This window comes from Ochotona princeps, chromosome 2, assembly GCF_030435755.1.
Source record: "Ochotona princeps isolate mOchPri1 chromosome 2, mOchPri1.hap1, whole genome shotgun sequence".
In the NCBI taxonomy this organism is placed as follows: Eukaryota; Metazoa; Chordata; class Mammalia; order Lagomorpha; family Ochotonidae; genus Ochotona; species Ochotona princeps.
In genome coordinates, this window is record NC_080833.1 from 123,234,310 (window position 1) to 123,258,017 (window position 23,708).

The 23,708-nt window shown below is 34.6% G+C and overlaps 1 protein-coding gene and 1 pseudogene across 1 annotated transcript in view; both read right to left on the bottom strand.

Annotated features, from left to right (window-relative positions):
• KIFAP3 (kinesin associated protein 3) overlaps nucleotides 1–23,708 on the bottom strand; it is a 150,405-nt gene that overhangs the window by 22,202 nt on the left and 104,495 nt on the right. The window contains exons 19-20 of the mRNA XM_058660626.1: nucleotides 22,135–22,324; nucleotides 8,653–8,752 (exon numbers count right to left, since the gene is read on the bottom strand). Of these exons, the coding sequence (XP_058516609.1) occupies nucleotides 8,653–8,752; nucleotides 22,135–22,324 (290 nt within the window). The remainder of the gene's footprint in view (nucleotides 1–8,652; nucleotides 8,753–22,134; nucleotides 22,325–23,708) is intronic.
• LOC118758625 (U2 spliceosomal RNA) lies at nucleotides 4,445–4,590 on the bottom strand (annotated as a pseudogene).

The following is a 23,708-nucleotide window of genomic DNA, read 5'->3' on the forward strand; positions in this document are numbered from 1 at the left end:
ATGCAACATCTTCCCCAGTTTCCAGATTGTAAACCTAGAGCTTTGGCTTATATTCCTACATCTCAGTAAAATTTACAATTTGCTAATGCTAATGTGTGATAATCCAATAAAATCTGACCTTAATGGATTATAGGCCCAATTTACTAATAAAAACTAATTCAATTCTCTTTGGGAAATGCAAATCATTAGTGTCCAAGCAGTGGAACTGAATAACCATACCTTTCTTTATCCTAGAAAGAAGCTGTCCGTATAAAATGTGTAAACAAATAGGATTAATGCATATCATAAGCCCAAGAGAATTCATTTATAGCCATAAAACAATAACATTGTGTCTGCAAAAATACACATTGGTTAATTAGCTGAACAAATGGTCTGCCTTATCTCACCCAGTTGATTTCATTCTTCTGCAACTGGACTCAATCTGCAGAGAATGCAGTGGGCTCAAGAGAATTTAAAGGCAGTGAACTAACTACTAAATGTGTTAATAATCTTGCAACAGGTTGCCTCCAAGCAAATCTAAAGCATCACTTTGCAGTAAAATCATGTCAAACATATCACAGCAAAATATGTAAATGATGTAAATAATATTGCACAAGATCTGCATATCTGACTCTGAATTTTAATACTGAATGTCAACTTTCAGAAAATCTGTTCATTGGCGGACTAATATATTACTTGTCTGGAGGTGGTAATTGTGCGACACTGACTCTTACTACATTTAATGGCTTCACTGTTTACCAGCTATATGGCTTCAGGCTACTTCCTTTAAAATCTGTGCACCTTCTAAACAATAGGAAAACTACTGTACCAATGCATGAGGGGGGAATCGGGTGCGATCCTGACAACCTCCTAACAGGAGGTCATGTGCGTGGAGCAGGGGGGCACTCCAGAGTGGAGCAGGTGGCAAGGAGGAAGCTTGGATCCCAACCATGAAGACTCCCAGACCTTCACCACAAACTATTAAGACAAGCAACAAGGACTATACCCCAACTGCCAAGGAGGCCACAGGGAATTGGATGCCCTCGGAGGCTGAGTACTCTGAGGTCACCCACCCCCAACCGGAGCTTCCAAAGGGGATGGAAGAAGTCCAAACACTACCTTGCAGAAACCAACATCATCGGAAAGACAACCAGAAGCCCTGAGCGGCCCGCAGAAACAGAAGAACAATAAACGTCCTTCGGGACCAGGGAGGAGAGCTTTCTCTGGTCCGAGCCTGGCTCCACCTCTGGACCCCCGCCCTCCCTCGCAGTGACCATTGGGATCGCTTCGAAAACCCCTCATAGCAAACAATCAATCGTACAAACTAAAAAACCCTAAAATAAATAGACAAACAACAAAAAGTGGAGCTTGGAATCTGACAGGAAAGAGCTGGCGTGGATTGGCTCATGCCTCGCTGGGTGGGACACAAAGATTAGTCACTCCTCACCATGGTGTTGGGGACTTTCCTGCACACCCCCCCCCCAAAAAAAATGTTCTGCACCTTAATTGTTGACAAATGTCTTGTTAGAGTTACAAGCCAGTCTAGATTATCCTAAAATCTGCCAAGATGAGCAAAATTATACTTCAACACAACAAATGGCTAAATACTAAAATGAAATAGACACGAGACAGCTGAATGGTACCTTATAGCCATTTTAAGGTATATAGCAGCCGGTCCTGTATATAAACTAAAATTGAAATGTCAATGAGCTAATAATCATAGGTTGTGGTTAAGAACTTGCTTTTTTTTTTTTTTTTTTTTTTTTAACATACTGGTTACTCAAAACCATGTCAATTCCATAATGCTGCAAACTGCTGTTGATGCTATATTGGGACTCTTAATTGACTGGGATGATATTCTGCCAGCTCTTACTTCGGACCAGAAATGGTCTCCCCAAGAAACTGTTCAACCCATCTGGACAATAAGTAGCTGGACTCTATGCTTGGTATACGTTTGCAGGGAAGGAAACTTGATTGAATTTGAACTGTAATACTGCATGAAGGTGGAGGAATCCACCAGGGGGTAGGGGCATGGGGAGGAGGTGGGGGGATTCCCAGAGCCTATGAAACTGTCACATAATGCAAAATAATTAATAAAAAAACATCTGTGCACCTTAACCTCCATATTATTAGCCATAGTAGCAATACTACTCTTTGTCTTATCTACCTTATGCATTTGTTAATAAGATTCATGAAGATACAAATGCTAGATAAAATGCTAGTTATGAATCTTTATTTACTTACATCTAAGCTAAAACTCTTTTATTATTTGAAGCTTTCAGAAGGCTCCTAAAACATTCCTTCTTCTTAAATAAAAAGGAATTTGCAGAATCAGGATGGGAGTATTCAGAAAGACCAATGAAATTCCATGAAAGGATTCTGCTCTGCTAGCAAGACCCTTTAACAGTTCAGAGAACCTGGGCCTTGGTTTGACGTTTTCCTCGGCATTGTGCTGTTACTCAGCTCCTGGTGCTCTGGTCTCTGATGCTGCCATTTCACAAGTGTTGGAACAGAATAACCACTTCATTACCTTCAGTATAGTTTTATTTGGGATATTGTGTTGGTTCTTACGAATGATCTTATTCATTGCAAGAACTTCACCACAAATTTTTGTTTGATTAATACTGATGTAAGTGGGAAAAGCTTAAAATGATTACTGTTAGATATACTTTCTATTACTGGGTTTAAAATAAATGCTTAAAGTAAATGGGGTTGCAGAAAGTTTGTGGAATATGGAATTAAAAGCTAGGGCTGATTTTCCATGAACTTTTGAAAGTCTCCTCATTGCAAAAACTAATGCCATTTAGAGAACTGAATATAATTTATGATAAAAATTTGCACAGATCTGATACTTTAGATTATGTACCTGCTTGAAACAGAAACTTTTTAAAGTTAAAAGTATGTCGCCTCGTTACCATCCTGCTGTTGTTACAAAAAGGTTCTACTGTATGATTTTAGTCACAATTTAACAAAAAATTTATTTAAACTGAGAAGGAACACTTGTAAATTTCTCAGTCTAGGCCTACGAAATAACAAATAGTAGAGACCCATGCAAATGAGTCTTTTAAGAGCAAAGAACACGTGTAATAGTTCTTTGCATATATTAAGATATTCAATGAATTCTAATTTTTTAATATTTTAATTGCTTAATAAGTTAGTTTAAAAAACATGCTAACATTTTAGGAGATAGATACATCTTTTATCATGTTTTTTTCATATGGAAATGAAAATAAATGAATCATCAAATATTCTAACCATACTGCTGATTTTCAGCTACTTGAACTACAGATATGGTAGTGCTGTAACTTTATCGACCAAAATCTCATACATCAGTAATATTTTTCATAATAAAGTGATTTTCAATAGGAAGAAGAAAATGAAAGATTTCTTTGACCAACACTTCAAGTGAAGAATTATTATTATTAAGAAAAAATACTTGATCTATGTTAAAGCTTTTACACTCAGGGTTTATTTAAAGAACACTATTGTAATATAGTCAATTGTATACAGATAAAATCTTGAGGCACAAAAGCACAAAAGCAGTTGATGAAAACATTTATTCCACAAATACTATAGTTGGTATATATTTTCACTGATGTATAATAAACATTTTTAACCCATTACTTTATAAAGTTCTTAGAAATTATAAAATTGAAGGAAGTGAACAATTTAAGATTCTTGTTCCATACGGCCAAATGTCTTTCATAAAAGATTACTTTAAAATTTCACAAGTTTATAAGAACACCTCTTTGTTCCATTATGTGAGTATTAGCCATAAAAAGTTCTTGGCAAATGATAAGTAAAAGTAGTATCTGGCTGCTTTATTTCATAACTACTATGTTAAGAAAACTTTGCTAAAGTCAGGAGTTTTAAAAGAAAGCTATGTGAAGTATGTTCTGTTGAGAAGAATAGAAAAGGAAATCCTTAAGTAAAAATTTATGATTAACTTGGACACAAATCTAATAGCATAGTAAGTAAAACAGTGTTTTAAAGGTTATCTTTAAATAATTTCCTAAGTATTTACCAATGAGTTTGGTTCTCACAAGCCTGAGCAGAGCAGAGCTGTTGTTCTCTGTATCTGTCAAAGGCAATGTTTCTGGAATTCTTTCCACTTTCTGCATCCTTCCACGGCATGTTTATACTAACTACCATGGTAATGAAAGTCGCTAACACTTAAATCATTAAAAACAAATGACAGTTTGGATTGACAATTAGTAGTTAGTAAAAGAGTTATCAAAAAAGATTTTGCAGGTATATTCACTTTCCTCTCAATATGTAAGAATTTTTTGCTTGGGCAAATTAAGAGTTTAATGTTGAAAACAGGTTAATATATCCTTGACTCCTATTATGCAGTTTTATTAGAAGCAAACAGTTCTATAAACCACACAATGCTTTATAGACAAGAAATATAAAATCAAGGCTGCTTTCCTCAAGCGAAAAATATCTAAATAGCTAAATGTAATTAAAATGGTCTTAAAGTTAAAAAAAATAGAGAGAGACTAATTTTACATGTAGAATTCATGTCTTAGGAAAACTATGAGTTTAAAAATTAGGTTAGAACTATTTCTTCTATTTCTGCACTTGATCTTAGCCAAAAGGCCGAGAAGCGAGTCTTCTATTTCTGAAGAAATAATTTTATTATTTTATTTAGCATGCAAAATTCTGGTAACATTTTAACTGTGATTTTAAGTGTGCAAAAATGTCAGATTAGAAGAAAATGTATATATGTGTAATATCTAACACACAAAAATACTTAAGTAGTCTAAGAAAAAAAACAGACATACTTTAAAATATAACACACAGAAAACCTGAAGTCTAAAAGTTAAATGGCTCAGATAATATATGCATCTAGTTCATCTTTGACCTCACTGAAATGGTCAGTAAATGACATCATTGTGCCAGCCACAAAGGCTTCAGGCACTCTGAAAAATATTTTTCAAAACCCCAAGGAAACCTAAGCAGTCTGCAATTTTTTTTCAGTTTATGAAAATTGGACTCCTATAAAAGAAAAATGGACCATTTTTACTGCAACAAAAACTGATTTCCAAAAGCTGGAAGCAGTTTAAAAATACTCTTAACATGAGGTTCTTGTTAGTCTTGAAAAGTAAGAGTTACAATAAAAAAAAAAAAGGTCCAAAAATATGGTGTGGATACATGGAATATAAAAAGAAGAAAAAAAAGCAGGCCTTGCTCCTATTATTTTTAATTAGCTTCAACAGCAAGTTGCACTTTCCTTCTCTAACACCAGTTCAGATTCGGGGAGAGGATGATTTACATGTGACACTCCAGGATTGGCAACTCCTTCGCTAATGCCGTGGAGCCCTAATGCATTTTGCATTAGCTCTAAATGTCGGAAAATCCTGGCGCCAAGAAGTTCAAACCAATAGTGACACATGTCTAAAACCCAGGATTCGCTGTCCAACTGCCAGTATCTATTTTATCAAACATCTAGTCTCTTCTGTACAACAGGATAGATGAGTTTTACAGTTTTCACTGTTTCCAATTTAGCTGCCTTACTATATTAGAAAAAGGCAGGCATTCAGATTAAGATGGATCTCTGACTTGAATTTTAAGAAAAATATCAATTTGGACTGCTCAAACACTTCACAAGTGGCTCAGTTCCTGATTTTAACACACTTGTCCTAGTGCTAAACAAAACGAAACGAGGTTTTTTTTTTTGAACAACTAAACATTCTCTCATATCATACAAATTAGAAATCCATCCCTTACTTGGCAGAAGATTGAGATATTCTACTTTACACGAATGTATTCAAACTGGAATGTTAAAAATACAACAAAGACCAACGTGCCCCAAGAGCTGGCTGAAGCGTAAACCATTTGGCACTGTCATATTGTTTCATGTTTTACTCACATACTAATGTCACTCACATCATTAAAAGCATTAGTGATGACAAAAATTCACCTTTTATATATTAATCTCTCATTATCATTTTCTCAAATAACCTGTCAGTACTTATTTATATAAGCATATGATAAAGAAGCAGGAAAAGAAACTAAGTGATCTGAACCATTTCTCTGAGTCAAAAACAAACAAACAAAAACCCAGCAAAATAAATAATGGTCCCTCTTTTCAAAGGTATTTAGAGAATCAGCTTTTTCAATATCTAAAATGTAATTAAGACAATTTTTTTACGATTAATTCAAAATTTTCACACTGCCTAGTCTGCATATTTTCATCTTCTTAGTAAAGATTCAATAACCATCATTCAATGAACTTGTATTTCTTGAAAAAAATCTGTATTTTTTTAAAAGAAATTAAAATTAAAAATTAAAAGTAATGTTTTGAGTCAATATTTTTAATTAATTACGATTTGCCTACTGGAAATTAAAGAGTTAAAAGTGACACAGTATAAAATTTAACATCTGGGATAGTAGATAACACAGTCATATTACTGAAATATGTGAATAATTATTGAACAATTTTGAATACTTAAAAATTTGGCAGATCTAAAAAAAATACGCAGACTTAAGATCCATGGTTTGCTACCCATCACAGAAGAGCACAGAACTCCTATTAAAATAAGACTTATAGCAACATTTAAAGATCCCAGTGTTGATTCATAAAATGAAATTCAGAAAAGAACAAATATGAATGTTTTGGCACTCTATATACTCTGTGTGTCTGCTGATGCAATCCAGATTCCTATTCCAGATCATCTGTTACATACAGAAGATTGGAGAATATTCAATGCAAATTATTTCTTCATGAAAAGGTATGACGTGATTTTAGCCATGAAAAATTACAAAGGATAAAGCAAAGAACTTTCTCCAGAAAGTTGTTTTTAAATGGCACACAACTCTCAAAACAAAATAATTATTGTATTTTTTATTTTGAAAAATTTTATAGTAAGTCTTATTATCTAACCCTTTAAGTAAGTCAACATTACTCTGATATATACTTTATGAGGAAAAAAGCGACTTAAATATTTCTAATATTGAAAAGGAACTAAAAGTTCAAAGGTGAAAAGATTATCTTAAAATCATTACAAATCATTAACAGAAATGAGTAATAAAATCCCCAAAGTTTTGAAATCAGTAAATAAGTCACTGAATATATCTGTTTCTCAAAACATTTTATTACTTAATAAAATGGTCATTTAAAAAAAATCCAGAAACGTTTTGTTGAATCATGAGATAATTACTTCCTATATTTTATTTTAGCAAAGTGGCTTAGTTTCTGAAAAGTCACATTACTGGATAAAAAGGAAAGGAAGTTTTTCCCATTTTTAGTGGCAGCCTACTTTCTTTATATTGGCAACATCTGCTGGAGATACAAAAAAGAATGCTTTCCTTGTAATGAAACATAATTGGTAGAATACCTAATTTATAAACACTCTGGTATAAATATTAGGCTAGTATATTAAAATTATTTCTTCACTTTCTAATTATGTTTCAGAAAACGTTTTTTAGTGAATTACCATATGACATATAGCATCTATGATTAAATAATTCCAGCTAATAGAGCCAGAAGCAGCAGAAGTAATCAAAAGCCATATGTTTGCTAGTACTTAACCATGCTTAGTCTTTCTTAGTGCAAGGAATTACTTGCTGTGACAACAAAATACATCAATGAAACTATTTCCAAAATGCTATTGTTCATCTGAAGTTTACTACAGAACAATGTATTATATATTTTATGTAATACTTGTGTGATATTCACCATGTCCTTAAAGTCTAGGCAGTGTTCATCAGTTAATAATGAAATCAACTTAGTAGGCTGCAATCTGAAACTGACTGTATAAAACTGTATTCTTGATTTCTTCATAAAATGAATGCAATATTTGTTTTTTTAAATGTTGCTCTGAAGGATAAAATAAATGAAACAAATTTTAATGAAACAAAGTTTACACAAAAGATCAATATTAGAGGCAATCACTATAATTATTATTGTATTAAAAGTTTAAGCTTTCAGATTATATCAACTTTAAAATATTGTATTCTTTATTTAAAAAAATGTGAGCATATCTCCTAAGCAGAAAACCAGTTGTTCTGATGATAAGTAGAATTTTAGAAGGTCAGTTTGTATTTGTAATTTAAAGATGTATAGATAGGTTTAAAATAAGACTATATTCACCATTTACAATCACCCTAACACAAAATACTGAAACTCTAGGAATAATGCAAACAGGAAATTACTGCTCATACTGTGGCAAGCTCTGTAAGACCTATGATATCAGTAAATGATGTCATATAACTGTTAAGGATAAGTTTATTATAAATGTACTACAAGGTTGGCTTGTCAGATTTTTTCCCTATGAGATTCAACTTGAATGTCATCTAGAAAAGGAAAATCTTCAAAGTAGCACCTTTTAAAATCAGTAATGTCTGAAGAACTGCTAAAACACATATCATATGCTCTCATTTTATATTTGATTGGATTTGGGATACACTCATGAAACAGTGTTCATTAATTTGGCACAAGTACTGCCTGCCTTGATAATCCCTATTTTCCAAAGTCACTAAGGGATCTCCATTAATTTTTATATAGATAGTACAATATAAGTTAATTTAAAACCAAGCATTTTTTTTTAAAAGACCAAAGTGTTTTCTCTCCTCTCACTAATAAAAGAGAAATAAGGCGTGCAAAGGATTACAGTTTTTCAAACAGAGAAGGAACAATACACATTGGATTTGCCTTGGGAGGCTTTTTACCTGCCAGGAAATGAATGCTGTCCAGCCATATCTCCATTTTGAAGATGAAAATCATTGAAGAAATCCGGACTTATGGCTCCTTCCGAGGCGATTAATCCATCTAGAAGGAAAGAAAACAGTACTGGTGACATACTTGTAGGAAATTACCTTCTCTTGTAAAACAGTAAGAATATGTACTATGTACTACACAGTGGCTAGTATATAAACTACAACATTCTGCCTTACAATTTTGGTGAAAAGAGAGATACAGAAAAAGATAAGGAGGTGGGGAAAGTGGAAAGGGACAGTAAAGATTATTCAGGTCCAGGAAATCACATGAATAAAAGGAGGCATTAAATACAGTGCTGGTAAATAGATTTACATCAGTTTCACAATTTATACCTAGATACCTTCATTTGTGTAACATGATTAGGGTAGTGGATATAAATAAAATGAACTTCTCAAAACAGGTTTGCTTATTTGAAAGTCAATTACAGAGAAAGAGATCTTCCATCTGAGAGACAGCAAAAATGGCATCAAGTGGAGAGGATGTGGCAGTGCAGTGGAGCCTGCAGAGGACAGCTAGTACCACAACAGAGGAAAAACAAACTGCTCAACTACCCAGCCAAGTGTTGGCAGTGAAAATCTGGGCAAATGGAGACTCTAAGGTGGACTATGTCAGCCAGTGGATTCTGGAGAGATTTCATCGTGCTTGGAATGGCGAGATTGGCAGCAATTCAGAACAGTTGAACTATTGAAACCACTTGAGTTAGTGCCCCCAGAGCATCGGGGATCCTGGGATGGTTGGGAGGCGGGGTGGCTTCTCTTTTTGTCTCTCTTCTTCCCACAGATACAGGAAGGAAAAGAGAAAAAGTGGAAACAATGGTTTTACCCACTTTCCTGTAGCCTTTGATGTTTGATCTTTTGAGTCCTAATGCACTATGTAAAGATCATAAAAAAAAAAAAAAAAGACAATTTCCCAACGGCTAGTTGCATCCAAATGGCCATAATGGCCAGTGTTGGGCCAGGACAAAACCGGGATCCAGTAGCTCTTTGGATCTGACACAAGGTGGAAAGGTGGGAGTGGTCTGAGCTTTTGGGCCAATCTGTGCTATTCTTTTCAGAACGGTTAGCAGCAAGCTGGATTGTGCCCATACAGGATGCTGGTGTGGCCACAGGAAGCAGCTTAACCAAGTATGTCCTGATGCCAGCCCCAAACCACTGAGTTTCTAAAGTAATGTTTGACAATTTAGATCCTATACATTAAACTATCCCCACCCCTAGAAATTTACATTAGATATCTTCATAAATATAGCTTAAACTCCCTCTATTCTTAAAAGGCATACTGTACATAGCTTACATTCCTCTCAGGGAGTTGATCTTCAATACAGGATTCAATTATATACACAGTCCTGCTCTAGGTCTAGTGTTATCAGATATACAAGCACTTGACTCTTCCTGCCCAATGACTCTACTATGCTTATGGAAGTGTTTTTCTTTGCTTATAAAGTACTTCCTTTCCTAATCTAAGTCTTTACTATTACTTTATCTGACTAAAAAGTTATTCATTTTAGAGGACAGAGAGAAAGAGCGATGCATACACACGTGCTGAGTGAGAGCGAGTGAGGGAGAGCTTCCAGCCCCGATGCCTCCTGGATTGAATCTAGAAGAAAGTGGGAGCTTGGAGCTCAACCCAGGTCTCCCACAATGCGTGGAAGGAACTCGAATTCCCTGTGGCTCCCAGGGGTTCCAGCAGTAAGCAGCTGCAGTCAGGTATGTAACCCAGGACTCTACTTTGGAACGGGAGCACCTTAACGGCTATTTCAGCTGTTGGGCCAAATGCCTATTTGGCAACTGGCTGATTTTAGATTAATATTACTTTTTTGTATCCTAATCTAAGAATCTAGATAACTTATTTTTTAATAGAATGGTTAATAAATATAGAACCAAAAGGAACTGAGGGATAAAGACCTAATTTATGATTTGAGGACTGTCCCATTAGTATAGCAAACATTTTTGCACATGCCCTTTTAAGTGTTTTGATAGTTCTGAGGTCTCCCCTCATCTCTTTTTCTGAAAGTACGGTCAGTTGTTGAGTGACCTTCAGGTAAATATCAGCTATGTCATACTCACCACATTGTTTACAATTTTGATATGTAGAGGGAGAACTTACTCTGTCACCAGATGACTATTTTATACCTAGCACATTATTGGTGATGCTGTATTAGGTTTTTTGGGAAAATATGTAAAATTATGCTATCTCATTTCTGTTTAAGACAAAATTATATAACTTATTCATGAAAAGATAAACGGGAATAGAAATATATACCAAGGAAGTGGAGAAAACATTAACTGTGAAGCAATTATTCTGTAGGAATTAAAAGGTTCTATGGAGGAAAGGAGGTGGCATTTAATTCACATTTTGAAAAAAAGGCAGGATTTAAATGATGAAATTTGAGAGTAAGGGAATTAAAAGGTAAGTAAATACAATATAGTCGGCAAATGAGTGAGGTATTTTTATTTCCACAGGACTCCTGTAATTTTCATTTGATACATATTTATATATCCATTTGGTACACATCCTTTATTAATAATTTGTATTATTATTTATCTGCATTATTAACAAATAATTTTGGCATCTATCTGGTTTCTTTACTAACTTTAAGATACTTGAGATAATGTGAGTTTGCTGTAAAAGTGTTAGTAGTATTTAATCCAATTTTTATGTCTATTAGAAGTTAAAAGCAGACAAATACTAAAAATTTACAAAAAAAAAAAGAAATAATGGGAAATGTCAAGATTCCACTGATTAAGAAGAAAGCAGGTGGAAAAAACTAATTCTATGTGGATCTGAGATTTATGAAAGTATGGCTACAATTAATGAAGTTAACATTACAAAACTCAGTAAGTTCTATAAAGTTATGACCAAGTAACTGAGGATCAAGACTTAAGGATGTTTCCAGTTTTGGAGGAACAATGCTATTTAAAATGCCAAAATTATACTATACTTGAAAATGAATGGAAAGTATTCAGCATGCCTGTTGAATAAAAGAATTTAATAGTCTGAATGCAGTATTTAGATATAAACACAGCCAAATGAAGAGACAGATTGGTTATGTTGAAAGGTTTATGTTTATAAAATATGACCTAGTCAAGGGACCCAGATTAGGAAAATAAGCATCAAAAACTGCACCAGTTCTCAATTTCTACTTTTGAGTCAGTAATCCAGTGTCTTCACAGGGAACAGAAAGCAGCAAAAGGATAAACAGAATCCTGAGAACATCAAATAGAGACCTAAGTAAAAGTTCTGGAACTTTAAAAGCTTAGTGAGAAATTTTAGAAATCCAGAACACAATACGCCTAAGAATTCAATAAGCATAACAACATGTGGCTTTAAATCTAAATTTAAGTGTGTAACTCCTTATGAAGGATTTTACTGTTGTATGAATATGGGAAAAATCAGTGGGGGGGAGGGGCTTTGGGGAGGGGGAATCCCAGACTCTACGGAATTCTATCATAAAATTCCAAGTTCAAAATAAAAATTACAAAAATATCTAAGTTTACCCTGCTAAAGTTGAGTTTCAACAATCTGGTACTGCAGCTGCTCTAGCTTCTGCAGTGCTCTTCACGCCTTGACAGTTACACAGCTCAGAAAAGAGCAACCTGTCTTCATCAGAACGAGGCACGCAGGACGCCCCTCATCTCAGGCACCTCCACTTCTTGGGAATACTCATTTGTTTCTCAGTATTACACATCTACAATTACTTCTTTTCGGAGAGATACCAAAAAAGAATTCTGTCATCCTGATAATAAGTTCAAGGTAAATTTAGGAGAATACTTTCTTAGGCTCCAACTCCATCCTTATTTTTTCAAAGGCAGTAAAAAGGAACTAATTTCATGTGACCTTAAAATGGCCAGAGAAGACAGAGAGAACACTGTGTTATCTGTACACCATTTACATTTTGTTTCTTAAATTATGTAGAACTGCTAAAGCATAACTGTATTAACCCACATTTCTGAGACACTTCATTCATGATGGTAATGCTCAGTGATAAAGTGACAGCAAATTTATTTTAGCATAAATGATTTGTCTTCTTTGTGATTCATAAAAATTAGTTATAAAAGGGACCACAAACACTACGAATCAAGGCACAAAAAGCCCCCGAAATTTTAGTATTTTCTCGTGAGCGAACTTCCAAAACTTCATGGAAAAACTAAATTAATCCAACACAGTAACAATGGATGTTGAAGTGACTATTCTCTTCAGTGCTTAGATCATTCAGACAGACACATGAGAGCTGAACATTCTATTCAAAATATAACTAACAGACACTTATAGGTCACTTAACCAAACAGTTACAGAATATATACATTCTTCTAATCAGCACACAAAACATTTTCTAGGATAACCACATAGGGCACAAATTCAGTATCAGCACATTAAAAGAATGAAATTATACCATGTATCTTTTCAGACAATAAAGAAAGAAAACTAAAGAACACTCATAAATATGTGAAAAATTAAGCTACATGCTACTGAATGGTCAATGGTTCTTTTAATAAATTAAAAAGAGAATTGAGAACTTGCCTGAAACAAATGAAAACATAACCTGTAAAACATGTACGACAGAAGCAAAAGCAGTTTTAAGAGGGCCTTCACAGCATTAAGTGCTTACAGTGAGAAAAGGGAATTGTCCCAAAGATGTAATGCTGCATCCTGAAGATTAGAAAAACAAAGACAAACCAAATGTCAAATCAACAGGAGGCAAGAAATAATAAGGATCAGAGCCGAAATATATTAAACTGAAGCATAAAAATACAATGGGTCAACAAAACAAAAAGTTGCTTTTTAGGATAAACAAAATAGATAAATCTCAAGCCAGACTAACAAAAAGAGAAAACAATGCAACAGAATTAGAGACAACTAGGTAGACATTGGAATTAGCACTACTGCAATACAAAGGATCGTGAGAAACTATGAGGAAGAAACATGCCAATGAACTAGAAACACCCAAACAAATGGTTAAATTTCTTGATTTCTCTAACCTAACAAGATTAAATCAAGAAGATATAGACAACCCAAGTAAGGAGAAATACTACTGAAGCAGTAATCAAAGTGTCCCATTCAAGGAAAAGCCGGGACCTGATGGCTTTACTATTGAAATCTACAAAATAGAGAAGGAGAAAGTAACTTTAATACTCTTTAAATTATTCCAGAATACCCAACAGGATTGAAGTCAACCGTACCCTGATACCAAATCCTTAGTTATCAGCATTACTTTGATACCAAAATCAAGCAAAGCCATGACACAGAAATTACCTGTATCCCTAATGAACATAGATTCAGAACAATATACTAATAAAATGAACCCAAAACCTCAACAAAAAGATCCTACTCCACAATCAAGTGGTATGTGTGCCAGAAATGCAAGGGTACATCAACATTTGTAAATCAATAATTGTCATTAATTACATCGATGGAATGAAGAACAAAAACCATATGGTCACCTCTACAGATGCTGTGAAAACATTTGATACAAGGCAATACCACTTCATCATAAAAGCCTTCACAAATCAGGTATAGTAGGTACATCTCTTAAAATTAAAAAAATATATATACTGATGGGGAAAAGCCGAAAGCATTTCTCTTCAGATAGGGAACAAGATAAAGATGTCTACTATCAGTACTCTTATTCTGTCTAGTATGGAAGTTTAGCAAGTTACAGAGGAAAAAAAAAATTAAGCATATCACAACCAGAAAAAGGGAAGCCAAATTTTTCATGTTTGTAGATGAAATGAGGTTAGTATGTGAAAAAAACCTAGACTGTTCACCAAAGCACTATTAGAATTGATAAACTAATTCAGTACAGCTGCAGGTTGCAAAATAAACACACAAAACCCAGCAGCTTTTCTGTATGCTAATGATGAAGTTTCAGGAAGAAAAATCCAAGCATAAATTTACGAATCAATTTAACTGAAGAAGTGAAGGATCTCTAGTATGAAAATTATCAAACACTGATGAAAAACCATCAAGGACACTAAAAATGTAGATATTCCTTGCTTTTGGATTGGAAGGATCAATATCATTAGAATGCCTACACTATCTAAAGCAATCTATAGATTCAATGCAATTGCTTTCAAAATACCAATGATATTTTGTACAGAATTAGAAAAAGAACCCTCAAACTTGTATGAAATCACAAAATACACGAATAGAAAAGGCAATCCTGAATAAGAAAAATAAAATTGAAGGCATCAAAATATCTCATTTTAAAAGTACTACAAAACCACAATAATAGCAACAGCATGGCATTGGCATGAAAAATCAGTATAAACATGAATTTAACAGAGATTCTAGAACAGAATCTTCACACATAAAACTAGAGATTTTGACAAAAGTGCTCAAATCATGGAGTGGTGTGAGGATAAGCTTTACAATGAATGTTGCTGGCATAATCGGATGTGTGTTTATATAAAAGAACGTAATTAGATCCATGCCTTTGACTTTATTCAAAAATCAATTTAAGGTGGATCAAAAACTAAAATTCAAAATTCCAAAAAGATAGTCACTGGGAGAAAACACAGGGGAAATACTCCAAGACATTGGTGGGTGTAGCTGACGACTTCTTAGATAACACACCCAAAGTCAAGGCAACACAAGCAGAACTACCTAAGACCGTATCAAATACAGAAGCTTTTGCCCAGCAAAGGAAACCATAAAGTATACACATAAAGTATACACATATCCAACAGGAAAAAATCTGAAAAGTCCTTCACTGACAAAGGATTAAAATCCTCAGTATATCAACTTAAAAAACCTTGACAACAATAAAAGCCCCCAACAAATCAAGTTGAGAGAAGGTCAAATAATTTCAATAAGCAGTTTTCAAAATGAGAAATACAAATGGCCAACAAATATATGAAAAAAATGTTCAACATCACTAACCATCAGGGAAATGTAAATCAAAACCACCATGAGACATTACCTCACTCCTGTCAGAATGGCTAAAATTTCAAACACAGAAAGTAACAATTACAGGCCAGGATGTGGAGAAAGGGGAACACTTATACACGCTTGGTGGGAATGTAAATTAGAGCAGCCATTGTGGAAAAACAATTTGGAGATTTCTTCAAAAAACTAGAAATAGACTTGCCATACGATCCAGCAAACCCACTACTGGGTATATACCCTCAAAGATTTGAACATATCCACACCATCATGTTTATAGCCAAAATTTGGAAGCAACCAAAGTGCCCATCATCAGATTAATGGATAAAGAAAGTGTGGCTATATGTGCAATGGACTAGCATTTGGCTATAAAAAGAATGAAATTCTAGCATTTGCAACAAAATGAATTCAATTGTAGGATAGCATATTAAGGAAAATAAGCCACCCAGGAAAGACTAATGTTCTTTCCTAAGAGAACTAATGCTCTCTTATAGTATTAGTCTAGTATAGTGAGAGAGAAAATTTAAACCAATAAACAAAAAATTAAAACAAATGTCTGTATCAATACTGCTAAAAGTACACTTTTGAGAAACTTGGTTTTATACCTTTGTCAAACTGATGGTAGAAAATGTTTTATTACTATAGTGTCAATCATGTGTGATAATTTAAAATCTCATGCATGATCATTCAGGTGTTATTTATAGCCATTGTATCCCCATTAAGATATTTTCAATTCAAATTAGCTAAGCTCTGGCTGTGTGATACTTGGGGAGTGAACCAGCGCATGGAAAATCTTGTAGTCTCTCCTTCTCTCTGTAAATCTGACTTTCCAATAAGAATAAATCTTTGAAGAATGTAGAAAAAGCTATTTTCTATGTCTTTGCTGGTGTAGACTGTGCTGCTGTAATTACGGGATTACAAATCCCTTTCTCACATGCAGATATCAATTCCTTTGGACATATTTCCAGAAATGGGATAGCTGGGTCAGATGGCAGATCAGTTTTCAGTTCTCTTAGCACTCTCCATACTGATTTCCATAGTAGTTGTCCTAGCTTACACTCCCACCAACAGTGAAGGAGGGATCCTTTCTCCCCACATCCAGGCCAGCAGGTGTTGTTAGTAGAGTTCTGAATGTAGGCCAATCTCACTGGCATTAGGTGGAACCTCAGTGTGGTTTTCATTTGTATATTCCTGATAGCTAGGGAACCTGAGAATTTTTACATATGCCTATTAGCCATTTGAGTTTGTTCTTTCAAAATATGTCCATTCCATTTCCTTCATCCATTTGAATATTAGCCCCATGTCTGTTTTGTAGTGTGTTAAGCTTTTCTCTCATTTTGTTTGTTGCTTCTTCACTCCGTTGATCATTTCCTTTGCTGTACAGATTTTCTTAATTTGATGAGTCACATTTGTTTATTTTGGCTTTGACTACCCGTGCTTTTGGTTACTTTTCTCAGAAGTCTTTCTCAATTCCTCTATCTTGGAGAGTGCTTCCTATGTTTTCCTCTGATAGTTGGATCGTTTCTGGGTACAGATTTAAGACTTTGATTCAATTCAGCCAGTTTTTGCATAAAGTGACAGGTGGGGATCTTGCTTCTTACCTCTGCAGGCTGCTATCAAATTGTACCAAGATTTGTTGAAAGGACCAGGCTTTTTCCCTGGATTATTTTCTGTTTTCTTGTCAAATTTTAGTTGGCTATTCATGCATGGGCTCCCTTTTGGGGTTTCTATTCTGTTCCATTGATCTTCTCTCTTTTTGTACAGTACCAGACTGTTTTGATGACCACTTCCCTGTAGTATGTCTTAAGGTCTACAGCTCTGATTCCTCCAGCTTGATTTTTATTCATCAAATTAACTTTGGCTATTTGTGGTCTCTTGTGTTTCCAGATGAACTTTTGCATCTCCTTTTCTATTTCTGAGAAGAATGTTGTTGGGATTTTGGTTGGGATTGCATTGAATCTATATATTGGTAATATAGACATTTTAATGATGTTGATTCTGCCGATCCAGGAACATGGTAAGTTTGTCCATCTTTCAATGTCTTCTTCTATTTCTTTTCTATAAATGTTTTATAATTTTTATCATAGAGGTCTTTCACATATTTGGTTAGGTTAATTCCAAGGCATTTAAGATACCTCTACACTATTTTAAAGGGGACCTACAAGATCTTTCTTAGCCACAGAGTTTTTTGTGTATACTAGCGCCATGGATTTATGTTGGTTAATTTTGTATCCTGAGTAGTGGTACATCTACTCTATGGAATACTACACTACTCAGTTATTTAAAAAATGAAATTCTAACATTTACAATCAAATGGTCCCAACTAGAGACCATTATGTTCAGCGTAATAAGACAATCCCAAAAGGACAAATATCATACCTTCTCTCTGATAGAAGGTAACCTTCATGTAAAATGCAAGATCATTAAATTGGTAAAGATGTGTGTACACAGTTATCTAGAGGAACTGTTAAAAAAGACTATTATATTGAGATGTGAAGATACAATGCAGTATGCATCTCTACTTCCAAATCAAAGACGGACTCCCAAATGACACTATAATACATATCTTGACAATAGGATGCTGGACTCTGCCATTCTCCATACCATGTCAAGTCAGACTTAAATAGCACAATGATGGGGTTATGACCGTTTTTGAAGAACTACACTATTGTAATAAAAGAGGGAGGGAAAATCCAAGAGCCTTTGGAACTTTGTCATACAACAAATAAATACATTTTCAAAAACAAGTGAATTTCAAAAATATCATTGAGAATTGAATTAAATGTAATATTATTTTGTAATAAAAAAAGATAAATAAAACAACTGGTTTACTATAAAAAAAAACCCAGAAAACAGCATTTTATTTTAAAGTAAAACATAGTTCCTGGGCATCATAGACCATATAGCCCAACATTTGTGGTCAATAATCTCCCAAACCTGTTCAATTGTAAGTGTCCTGAAGTTTCACAGAGGCCTAGCAGCTTAATCAAATGTGTCAAGCATCCAAAAAATATGTAGAATTATAAATTCATCTGTTTCTGATGATACAGTTGCATATGAAATGAAGCTAATATTAGTTTTTAGAACTCCATGAGATATGTCAAGAAATGGTACAGAAATTAATTTTGTCCTAGGTTATTCATAAAAAATGAAGCAGGTAAAATACTTCATAAATTTAAAGGGGAAAAAGTTTGCAGTGAGAACTACAGCTTTAAACTCATGGTTTGTAGATCTACATGTCATCATTTCATAGGTAGTTAAATACCATGAGGGTATCTAATGATATTTTACTATCCAAATACGTAAATGTATTTTCCAATACCTATTGCTATTTGTAAATTTTAGTTTACAAAATACACCCAATTTTGGAGTTCTTACAAAAGTATTAGTTACACATTTTAATTATAAGGTATAACTCTGAAAAATATGATTTAAGAGGTAAATTTAAATGAGTTAATTTCTAATGTTGTAGAAACTTATTATGAAATTTAAAAATACATTTATTACCCTATTTAATTTTAGAGGTAGACAGGTCAAGGATTCTGTCATCTATGGGTTCATTTCTCAAATGACCAAAAGGAGCACAATCAGGCAGAAGATGGGCTCCTGGACCAGTCCAGTCCTCTCATGTGAGTGGTGGGACCCAACTGCTGGAGTTATCACTGCTGTTTCCTACAGTCTGCCTTGGCAACGGAGCTTTCAGGAGCTTCAGCCTGAAGTCACACCCAGGCACTGTAATACAGGACACAGGTTTCTGGGCAGCTATGCCAGATGTCTGCTTTTATGCTGAAACATGAGTAACAACAACAAATTTGAATGCTGAGGTAGTTAATAGCAGAATTTGTTTTAGAAATGGGTAATTCATTCACACTGATGGGCACCTATCTTCAAAGCAAGAAACTTGATTCCAAATATTCTTATCTCCATTAACAAAATAACCCATATAACATCTTAATATTTACACATCCTACTTCTTAAAGTGTTGAAAATGCAGGGAACAGATGTTTACCATTACTGACTTGGCAATTCTTGTTGGTTGAGATTAATGATATTCTCCATCTGGTTTGAAACACAAAGCACTCCTTCGTATCTACTATAACGGTTCAGTTAGAAGAAATCTATTTGATTTTTGAAGTAAAGCATAAATTATGCATGATTTAGGTGCAGTATACAAATATAAAGTGATACATAGCATCCACTGGAAATGCACACAATGCAGAATTATGAAAACACATGAATGAGTATGTGAATGGTATCACTGATGTGGTTAAAAATGTTGAACGCATTTAATACATTGTAGGAACGCATATACAGTAAAATTAAATGTGTTTAAATCAGACAAATTAATATTTCCTAAAAAATCTTCAACCTTCATATTTTTACAATAGTGTTGTCTTTCATAAATAGTCATTAGTCCATTATCCTGTTATTTAATTGTATCCTGACACTGTAGGTAGAGAGCCCAGTGCCCTATTGTCAGGATGCAGTTAACAGTGTCATTGGAAGTCCATCTTTGATTTGGAAGTAGAGATGCATACTGCATTGTAGTTCACATCTGGATATGAGAGTCTCAATTACACTGTTATTTTGTGTCCCCTTAAGGGAAAAGCCATAAAACAAAATCAACAATAGGATGAAAATCAGAAAATTTGCAACATGAAGTTAAATAACATGTTACTGAATGACCAATGTGTCGTTGATGAAATAAAGACAAAAATCAAAAACCTTCTTGGAGAAAATGATGCCACTGTATGACCTATGAGTCTGAAGAATTAAAAAAAAAAAAGAAAAAAAAAAAGCTATTTTGAAGAAATGAAAATAAAAACAAAAATATCAAACCCCAAGCAAAACCTTTGGTGAAAGGGCTATTAATCTTTTATTTTTCAAGGAGGTTGCCTTATATCAGAGAGAAGATATGATATTTGTCCTTTTGAGATTGGCTTATTTCACTGAGTATAATGGTCTCTAGTTGGGACCATTTGGTTGCAAATGATAGAATTTCACTGTTTTTAATGGCTGAGTAATATTCCATGAAGTAGATGTACTATAGTTTCTATATTCATTCCTCTTTTGATGGGCATCTGTGTTGTTTCCATGTCTTTGCTATTGTAGATTGTGCTATACTATTGTAAAAATGTGGGAGGAAACCAGTGGTAGGGGGGAGGAGATAAGAGAAATCTCAGAGCCTATGAACAGATTCATAAAGTAATTTAAAAAATCTGTAAAGCAGCAACAAAAATTATTTCTCACTGAATTATTGCCTGAGAAATGGCTACCCATGCACCTTTAGAACATAGCATACCATTTATTTCATCTCAGAAATCTCTCCTCATCTCCAGACTGGATCCAGTTTCTTATCGAATACTGTCATTGCCAACTTATTTCTTATAAAATCTATTACAACTGTAATTAAATCAATAATACTTAATGACTTCCCTAATAAAACATGAGCCAGCAAAAAAAAATTCTTTACTCCTTCTTTTCAACTAAATGACTTCAATAAATCAATATAAATGCTTGCAATGGGAAGGCTGTGTTGAGGCAAAACAGGTTAAGCTGCCACCTGTAATGCCAGCATCCCATATGGGCACAGGTTCTAGTCCTGGCTGTTCTGCATCCGATCCAGCTCCCAATTAATGCACCTGGAGAAGCAGCAGAAGACTGTTCAAGTGCCTGGGGCCTTGCATCCCTGTGGGAGAAGCTCCTGGCTCCCTTGCACCCCTGTGGGAGAAGCTCCTGGCTCCCTTGCACCCCTGTGGGAGAAGCTCCTGGCTTTGTCCTGGCCAATTCCTGGATGTTGCGATCACTTGGTGAATCAGCAGATGAAGACTTCTTTCTGTCTCTCCCTCTCTCCCTATAACTCAGTTTTTCAGATAAGGAAAGAAACCTTCAAAAAAATACCGGCAACAATGAAAAACACAAAAAGCTACAGTATAAACTTCTTAGTTTATCAAATTGTATGCCACATTTCACCCCTGGAAAAAGGAACCAACAATGTTATCTACTATATGAAAGAGCATTAAAATATTAAATTTTATGTTGAATAAATTAGCAGTTTAGATGGCAAGCAAGATTGGTATAATGTGTCTTAATCTTTTCATCACTCAGAAAATAACTTGGTAATTTGAAACTTAAGCAAAATCAGTAGAAATTTTAAGATTGTATACATAGAAAAATAATTGTAATAGCTTATACATTTTAAAAAATGCAGATTGGAGAAAAACGAATACTACATTTTTCAACAGAAGTCAGAATCTTTAAGATGTCAGTTTCAGTTTCACATTCTGGAGCATAAGAAACTTGTCAGAGTAACTCATTTTCCTGACCACAGATTTTGTTTTTCTTTTTTTTATGGAGAACCACTCGGAAAAAAAACAGTGATTTAAGAGGTTTTGTTTGTTGAACGTATACATTGCATGTGGAACCATTACCAAAGATGATTTATACACTAAGGAATATTTTACAAAGCAGAAGTGTGTACAAGATGGCAGGCTAAAGTCTGTAATTATGGCACACAGGCACAGGGCTTATTATTGTCTTGCTCATCACAGTACCTGAGCTGTAGAAAAGGTCAGGTCTTTCGAGAATATCTCCCTCATGGATGTATGGCTCTATTCGGTCATCACCATACAAATACTGCTCACTCTCATCCATCTGACGACTCTCCACCATTTCCAGCCATTGAGAATTATGCCAGCGGAACTTCTCGCTCTGAATTTTCTTAGCCCATTCTTCATCATATTCCTATGGAAAACAAGTAGACAACTATTGGTACCTAGTTTCTGCTTTGGAACTTAGGCAGCGACACTTTATGACATGAGAAGAAAACTGTGAGGGTTTTCGTTTGGGTTAAAGGGAATATTAAAAAAACCTTGTCTATAACTACTAAAAAGGATTTAGAAACATGTATTAAGGAAATATCTGGACTACTGATCAATAATGCCAATGACAGTCACCAGAGAAGTTTAAATTTGACAAAATAACACCTGAATATTATCTAAATATTTCCAAGAGTTTAGGTAAGTAACCAGACTTTAGCTTCTAGGTATTTCTTGTGCCTACAAGTATTTCTGGCATTAGTGGACAGGTTATCCTTCAAATGACCTCATTTGTTACGTCGTTAGTAGAGATTACACAGCTGGGGCTAAGAATCACCAGAAAAGATTTCCTTTAATTGCTGAAATGGTTTACTACAAAAAATAGCGTAATTTAATTTTGTTTTTTCAATTATACAGTATTTTCTTACTTGGTGAACCAAAATCCTAAAGAGCCCCAAATCCCAGACATTTTGAGCATGAACATGATACTCAAAAATTTTGGACTCTGAAACACTATTTGAAACTATTTACTGATTTGAAAGGCATTTTTGAACAGAGTGGGGCAGAGACATCACACAGAGATCTTGAATTGGTTGTGATTCACTCCCCAAATGCCGGCAGTGAGGTGCAGGAACTCTGTCTGTCTCTCCCACGTGGCTGGCAGGGATTCAAACACCTGGGACAGTTTCTGCTGCTTTCCCAGGCACATTAGCCGGAGCTGCCTCAGAAGTGGAGCACTTGTAATATAAAAAGCTCTTGGTAAATGCCTTTGAAGAACAAACAGGCACAGCTCCAAAATTCACCTACAGTTAGAACCCATTGATCATCAGGCCTTTTCTGTAAGTCGTGGTTATTTTTGAATAGTATGAACACTTAACAATTAGCAATACATACAATGATACACGGAAAAAATTCCACTTATATTTTGCTCTGGTAACTTTAGGGTGCTTACTTTTAAATTCCTATGTCATTTCTTTTTTTTTTTTTTTTTTTTTAAAGATTTATTTTATTTTTATTACAAAGTCAGATATACTGAGAGGAGGAGAGACAGAGAGGAAGTGGAGCTGCCGGGATTAGAACCAGCGGCCATATGGGATCAAGGCGAGGGCCTTAGCCACTAGGCCACACTGCCAAGCCCCCTATGTCATTTCTTGAAATATATAGTTATAGCTGTTTAAAATCAGAGTCAGAAGGGTGCCAAGCAAAAGCCTTGTTAAGCAGGAGGTGGATAAAACATGTATTCTAGTCAAATGCTGAATTTTTACCTAACCTAAGTTCAAGTAAAAAAATTACTAGAGAATAAATATCTG